The following is a 7,578-nucleotide window of genomic DNA, read 5'->3' as shown; positions in this document are numbered from 1 at the left end:
ATGGCGGCCGCCGCGGCAGCGGGGGAGCGGGCCGGAGCCGGGGAGCGGGCCGGAGCCGAGCCGCCGGGCGCCTGCCCCGGCGCGGACAGCGGGAACGTCTCCCAGAGCCACAGCAGCGCTTCCGGCCTCGGGGAGCTAGAGGACGAGGACGCCTCGGAGGCCTCGCTCAGCGCCACCGCCGCCGCCTACTCCGCCTACCTGCTCGCCGACCGCAGCCTCTTCAGCGAGCAGGTGAGGGGCCGGGGCCTCCGCACCGCCCGCCCCCGCGGCCGGGCCTGCCGGGCTCCGCGGGGCCGAGCGGGCAGCGGCGGGCCCTTCCCGGCGAGCGGCCCGGCCCCGCCGCCGGCTGTGGGGCGCAGGGAGCGAGGCAGCCCCGGCCGTGCCGGGCGGCGGCTGGGACGGGGGCAGGGGGCGGCGGCGGCGGGCGGCTCTCTGGAGCGGGGCGGCTCTCCTCTGGAGCGGGGCGGCTCGGCCGCGCCGGCCGCAGGGCCCCGGTGCGGTTCGGTGCAAGCCGAGGCGTGCCGGTGCGCCGGCTCAGCTGCACCTGGCGCAGCCCAGAGGCGGCGAAGCGGTGGGGTTGCTCTGCGGCTGGCGTTCGCCTGGCTGGCCTCTCTGCTCGGGGGTTTTGTTTGGGAGAATCTGGGGCGGGGGGGGGGGGGGGCTGTGTTTTCAACTACCTTTAAAGGATTTCTGTTTTGCAGATAGAAAGCTTAGACAAGAGTCTAGAAGATTTGCTGACCAGAGTGGATGAATTTGTGGGAATGCTGGACATGGTATGTATAACTTGCATGTAGTTGTGCTTTTGAAGTCAGAGTGCGGTTTATGATGCACTCTGTCTCATTTAAAAACACGAGGTGGGAAGCAGCTTTTGGTCTAGGCAGACGGGTTCCGGTATGAAAACACGCTCGATAATTAGATAACTCGTGGTTGAAAACTACTGAACTTTCATATTTATTTTCATAAATATGCCCATATAGCTATATAACTGCATATTTACATAATTCTGTTTGTATATTTGTCCATGTACATGCATGGAATCCAGTTTTGAATGGCATAATGATAGATGCTTAAAAGGACAATTCTGCTTCTCCTTTAAAATACATAAAGACATCTTCTCTGGGTTTTGTAATCAAAGTATCTAATCAGAGTTGCCAAACCTCCAAAGCTATTTTGTCTTTAGAGGGCCCTTTCTTATCCTTTCATCAGAAAGGCAGCTTTGTTTTCACTTTCACATGGGAGGAAACAGGGAAATGGAATGGAAAGTTTCTATGAGCTGATACTGGTATACAGGCTGTCTTTTAAAGTATAGTACATGTGTTTCTGCTGCACTCCTCTAAGGGGAACTTTACTGGTTGTTGCTTGGCGCTTTTTTGTTTTTAACAAAAAGTTCTGTGGCCTAGCTTATTTTTTTAGCAAAACGTACGTTTTTTAGAAACGTACAGGTAGTAAAATTTAAGTAAAAATTTTAGTTTATTATATTTGATTCTTTAGCATGTCTTGGGAAGTGTTCCATCTCTTAGCTCTGATAATGCTGAGGCAGCCTATTTTTAATATAATTATAAAGGTAAATATTTGCCTATGCAAACTAAATTTTGTTCAAAGGCACTTACTAAACTGTACAAAGAAGTGAGCTTATTAGTTTTAATCTAGTATTTTTATACTAATACTAATCTAGTATTTTTCAACTGCGAGTTTTAATCTGTTAATTACAGCACAGTTCTAGTTTCCAGAATAAAATCTACTACTTAACATTTTTCTTTATTCATTGACTTTTGTGTTATTTCTTTGAATCATTTTAGATTCGAAGTGATTCCTCTCAAGTTGTCAATGAAAGTATACCTCAAATTTACACAAAAGCTACAGAAATGAGACAGATATACAGGAAGATTGACAAACTAGAGGTATGTTTTTGGTATCTTCTGTATGTATTCTGTTTCTCAATAGGGGAAAGAATCAATGATATGCTGTAATTAATTGTGTGTCTTGTGCACATGCAATGGGTTCAGATCCGGTTTGCTCTCCATGTCCAACCTGGGTTCAATACTTCAGGGTTAATGAAGAGAACACAATTTATTAAGAATTTCTGGAGACTATGGGCATTCTAAAACAAAACGCCTTTTATAAAAAAAAAAAAATTATTTATTTTATTTACTGCTTGAAGCAAGGCAGCCATCTTTCTTTTTTCAGAAAGTAATATTACCAGTTTTTTTTCTTTTTGGTTGGGTTTTTTTTTTTATAGTGTCTTTCAAAGTTACTGTCTTGGGAGCTATTCAGAGACTAGCAGAATGAGCGGTCTGTTGATCCCTGGTAAAGCTTCAAAACTATGATTCAGATCCTTGGTCCTACTTTTAGTAGAAAGGCAGATAGAAGTCTAAATTAGTTATTTGAAAAGCAAACAGGAAAAGGAAGACTGATTGTTTTATTAGATTTAACCTGCTTTTGCAGCCTTTTAAGTATCTCAAGTAATTTTTAGCAAAATGGGCTTGTAGATGGAAGGGAAATAGAGCATGGAGTTTTGACTCCTCATTTAAGTAATGGAACTTTTCAGCACTGTCATGCAATACACAATCCTGTTTCAATTTGTTAGTGAAAAAATGGGATTTCTTTTGTTTTTTTCACACTAGGCTTTTGTGAAGATGATTGGAAATAGTGTAGCTGGACTGGAAGAACGGGTCACAAAGGCAGAAACAGACCTTGGAGCTTTTCCGAGCGCGTTCAAGAAAATCTTGCACACAATCAGCATACCATCCTTCCTTAACGTAAGTAAGCTTGTGCCATCATGTGACCAGCTTAGTTGCTCTGCTTACCAGCGTGGGTGATTAAAATAACATTGTTTGTTGCACATATATCTGAATTTAACTGTAAAACTTTCATATACTGTATTAGCATTTTTGCAAAGTTCTCAGACCTTAAAAAAAAAAAAACACTTAAATCACAAATTCTTACAAGGATTTGTGTAACTTTCCAAAATAAGGCTGAATACATGAAGAAGGGAATGTGAAGAGCACAAACAAGTGCACATAATAAACAAGTCATTATATTAAAGCACCCCTGATCTCTGCTGATATGCAAAACAAGTAGGAAGAGCCTGTACGGACAATGCTGTTAAAGGATCATACTGCATTAAGAATATCACTGCAAAAATGTTACCAAAAAAGGAAATGAAAGGTACATTGCACAATATTTTTAAAATAAATGTTCTGTTTATATTCAGTCCACACAGTTCAGTAATCATGTAAGCACCTTGTTAAACTTTCTAAAAGTGTAGTTTTTCTCTACCTTTCCACATTACTACATGTGGACTGTTTCTGTACAGAAGACTTGTTAGTGCTCTCTCTAGTATGGTTCAAAGAGATGCCATACCTAGCCTTAAATAGGGCATTAAAAAATGCCCTAGTTTTAAAATAATCTTCTGGGTTTAAAAAAAAAACAAAACAAAACACCAAAAAAAAACCCCAAACCAAACTTCTGAACCACCTGATGCTTCTTGGCATCACCTGCCAATACACCATTTATAAGCCCTCCTCCTTGCATCTTGTCAGCTCCCAGATTCTTTTCTCTTTTCCTGTATTTGTCCTGTACTAGCTCAGCATTCTGTATCATAATACTGGTGAGAATGCTGAAATAAAGGAGGTTTGCAGAGTGGAAGAGGGAGATGGCTGTGACTGTTAAAGTGTTTGTGTTCTACATATTGCAAGCACATGTGACAGCAGAGAAAAATTGGTTGTAAAAAGAGTGTGTCTTGGTAAGACTCAGTTCAGGAAACCTGTTCTTCACTGCTATTTCCTGTGCAGTCTTTAAGTTAGTTAACTTCTCATTCTGTCATTTTCTTTGGTGTTGAAATTTAGTGATGTCATCTTTTTCTGAAGAAAAAAAAAAAAGGCAACACAAAGCTGCTATTTATGGGCCAATTGCAAAAACAAACAACTGCAGCAATTGTCTTGAAGAATATTCAACAGTATTTTCCATTTTGTTGCTAAAAACAGTTGTCAAATACAGAATTATAATCTTCAATTGAAAAGTTTGAAAGTTCTAATAAAGTGCTTTTTTTAGTGCATGGGAACACTTTGTCAGCTTAGCAGTTTTTCCACAATTAAAAAGGTGGAAAAGTCTTTGAAAGTGTCAGCAGGCCGAACCTGGCATGTCCAGTGGTTTCTTGGTTTGAGTATGGATAGCAATAAAATCAGTCCTCAGAACTTACTGGTACTAATTGATTAACTAACAGGCAGGTCACTGTTCCACACACGTACTGAGCATTGCAGAGTAAAATATCTATTTTCACTAGTAAACACAAGCATGTCTGAATGAAAATGCCTACAGAGATTTCTCCTCATGCCTAATGCTCAGTTAGCTCACTCGATACGTCAGCCCTTTAGAAAAGAAGGCTGTACCAGTATTGTGACTTTCACTGTAGCTGTAGTTCGCATTTTCCTGCTACAATTTTGATTTAGTCAAGTGCCCTCACTCTCTTCACATTTAAATGTATCTGTTTCTTCACACAAAGGATATATTTTGTATTTCTTAAGCTGTGTATTTGTAATCTCACTTTCAGATTTTGCCCCAAGTTCTTCCCTTGTGAATACCAGGCAGTGTAAAGTACAGTACTGTAAGACTTCTAATATCACTAAGGATGTAGACTCTCCCAAAAGGTAAAAATGTCTGCTAAGCAGCTGCAAACATAACTATTCATAAATGTGTACTTAGGCAACTGTGGGTACTATGCCTGCCTATGAATCTCCTCACTGGATTGAAATTCTCCCCTTCTTGCACATAGGCAAATATAGTGCCTCTTAAATCAGTGTCATGAGTTGCAGAATACCTGTGACCTTAGTTTCCCTTGCTTGCAAGGTGTTTTCTCCTAGGGCAGTACAGGACAGGAAATAATTTTTAAAAACAGAACTTTGATTTCAAAATTTGTTTTTACATTTGGCAAAATTTCTGATACAGAGAACACTGATGATATCCACCATATAGATTTGATCTTTGTTTATATTTTTTTATTTCATTACAACTTGAATGGCAAAACAAACATTTCAGAGAAATTAGTGGTATCGTAAAGTTAAAGACAAACACAATTTAAATGTCATAAATCAGCAATTTTGTATATAATGGGAGAATATGTACTTATTTCATGTGGAGTACAAGTATGCAGCTCGACTGAATATTGGAAGAATTCCACTTAGCTGTTTTGTAGGTATGCTTAATTATATCTTCATTTTGGTACTGTAAAAGCATTACAAACTCCAAGTATACTAATGATATTTGGTATGCTTTTAACTTTATTATTGGTGAAGACTCTAATTTCCTCATCCCAGACAGGCAGAAAAGTACCTGAAGAACTCTGCAGACAAACTGACTGAGAGCTCTGCAAAATAGTTCATCAAAATCTTTTCATGAGTCCAAAAGAATTTTCAATGAATGAAGTCTTGATTTCGAGCCTTCTATTTAAGACCATATATTGAAAACATGCACTGGCTCTGTGTGGCAGTGCAGCTTTATTTACATGCAGGAAGGCTGACACAATAGTCAGTAGTGGTCCTTGCTGTTGTCTCTTTAAATGAGCCACCTGGTATAGCAAAACAATGTACAGTTAATATTTAAAAGAAACATTACACTTTTCCTGAAAAACAGTCTAACAGCTCTTTTCCAGTCCACTAACACATTATTTTTAGTGGTACGTCATAGTACGTATGTTCTAACATACACTTGATGGAGCAGCAACCTTCTCGAAAGAAACATGTGCTAGGTGTGTTTCCATATGAAGACTTTTTTAACTAAGTAAATGAGAACACAGGCTAGGGTTAACTCAAAGGAAGTGGCTGAGGAGAACACAAAGGCCGGAGCAGGAAAGGTAAAAGTATATGGCTTTGGAAGGTTACAATGACTATACCATCAGCTGGAAAAGATTAGCCGTTTGGCTCCTGCAAAGCTGGCGTATCATACACTTTCCAGGACTGCGTCTGTTCAGGTGATAGAATGGCAAAAGTCAAAGGCTGCTTTTCTTCACTAACATTAAGAATATGCCAGACCCATCTGAACTATGATTAAAAATTTGCCCAACTAAGGAGACATGCCTCTAAAACTTCTCTTGGTTTGCATTTTGTCTCTGTAGGCTTTGTTTTAAAACTTGCTTTTTTTTAAGGCGGCGAAAAATAAACTTATCTAATTTGCAGAAATCATCTTCCTCACGACAGCAACAGACCCTCTACGAACCTCCAGTCCTCTTCAAGACTGAAGACTATTTTCCGTGTCTTAATGAAGCACCTTATTGATGATTTTTGCTTTGGGATTGATATGAATCAGCCAGAATAGAGACAGCCAAGTGAACAAAAGAAATGCTAACCTCAAAATAGCTGCATTTCTGAGCAATATTGATGGCATATTGCCATACTGATTCTCATTGTCTTCCTTCAGGCAGTATTTTCAGGTAATCTTTGTTTGTGTACGTTATTTCAAAAGTCTTCCTAAAACAGTATAAATTTTCAGATTATAGTGGGGAAGGAACTTAAGAGTACTTCTGAATTTGATTTTTTTTTTTTAATAGGGGAATAATAGGAAACATACTTTTATATATGCATCTTTTAACACATAAATATCTGTGCTGCTGCAAGTGTAAATAGCTATACCACAAGGATGTCTTCCCCCCTGCCCCCAATGTACTGACTGAGGTGAAAGAAAAACTATGCATAAAATCATCTACTCCAAGTTTTGGAACCTGGTCACTGCAGTTTTTACAGAGAAATGCACCACATTGGGATGTGCAAGTTGCAAGGGCAGGACTTGGAAGATCGTCGAGGAGTCAAGGGCATAGCTTAATGCACATGATCTAGTCCCAGTTCACAAAGCAAACATCCTGCCCGCACTGATGATCATCAGGTCACAGTGACCTGAGCTTCTAATTGTTGCAGCATTGTATTGTTTGATGTGTAATCAGGTGGGCATGATATATGTACATATAACCTCTGTCAAAAAGTATCTAAGTCGAGGCAGGGACGTCCCTGGACTGAGCCTCAATCGGGCACCTGACCAGACTGTCCCCTTTTCCCTCGCAACCCTCCGTGCGGTTACTGGGGCTCTGCGCGTTGATGGCAGTGTGAGTGTATTATCAATAAACTAATAGCGATCTAACCCCTGTTGTGGTCTTGCATTTCACCTGACAGTATTGAACTGCACCATTGTTTCTGAGAACCTTTTTGCTTATGGCCTCATATAATACCTAGCGGGCGTTAATCATAAATTGTTGTATTCCTCTGAACGACAATTTTACACTGCTGTTTTGTGGCCAATATAACTCACTGCAACTATCCAAATTTCAGAGGAATAAGGAATGCATTAGGGAAATGATGACATGTCTGCTGATTTTCATGTTGCAAGCACAGAAAAAGGTATGCAGTTGTAGAGCAAGGATCATATATTAATTGTTAAAGCTTTGAAAACCATATGGTTGTCTCCCAACAGCAGCAGGGACCAGGTTCTAAACAGTACCTGAAGCAACATTTAGTAAAATTAAAACAAAGATTGTGAAGTCAAAATCAGCAGGCTCCAAAAGCAGTTCTAATGTAAAACTTACCTGAATTT

General features: G+C 40.3%; 1 protein-coding gene across 1 annotated transcript; it reads left to right on the top strand.

Moving 5' to 3' along the window:
- Positions 1 to 7,128, top strand: LOC104031379 (biogenesis of lysosome-related organelles complex 1 subunit 4). The gene is made up of 5 exons (XM_075705041.1): positions 1 to 231; positions 702 to 773; positions 1,800 to 1,901; positions 2,625 to 2,759; positions 6,174 to 7,128. The coding sequence occupies exons 1-5, from the start codon at positions 1 to 3 to the stop codon at positions 6,270 to 6,272; spliced, it is 639 nt and encodes a 212-aa protein (XP_075561156.1). The 3' UTR covers positions 6,273 to 7,128.
- Positions 7,129 to 7,578: the final 450 nt, after the last annotated feature.

The sequence above is a fragment of the Pelecanus crispus genome, chromosome 2, assembly GCF_030463565.1.
Source record: "Pelecanus crispus isolate bPelCri1 chromosome 2, bPelCri1.pri, whole genome shotgun sequence".
Taxonomy (NCBI): Eukaryota; Metazoa; Chordata; class Aves; order Pelecaniformes; family Pelecanidae; genus Pelecanus; species Pelecanus crispus.
The sequence above is the reverse complement of the archived record's forward strand: the minus strand, read 5'-3'. Positions and strand labels throughout refer to the sequence as shown.

Excerpts from the sequence above, each read along its gene's own strand:
- LOC104031379 (XM_075705041.1), top strand. The coding sequence starts at position 1 with ATGGCGGCCGCCGCGGCAGCGGGGGAGCGGGCCGGAGCCGGGGAGCGG. Across the intron at positions 774-1,799 it reads TTGTGGGAATGCTGGACATG|ATTCGAAGTGATTCCTCTCA; the intron begins GTATGTATAACT and ends GAATCATTTTAG. Across the intron at positions 1,902-2,624 it reads GGAAGATTGACAAACTAGAG|GCTTTTGTGAAGATGATTGG; the intron begins GTATGTTTTTGG and ends TTTTCACACTAG.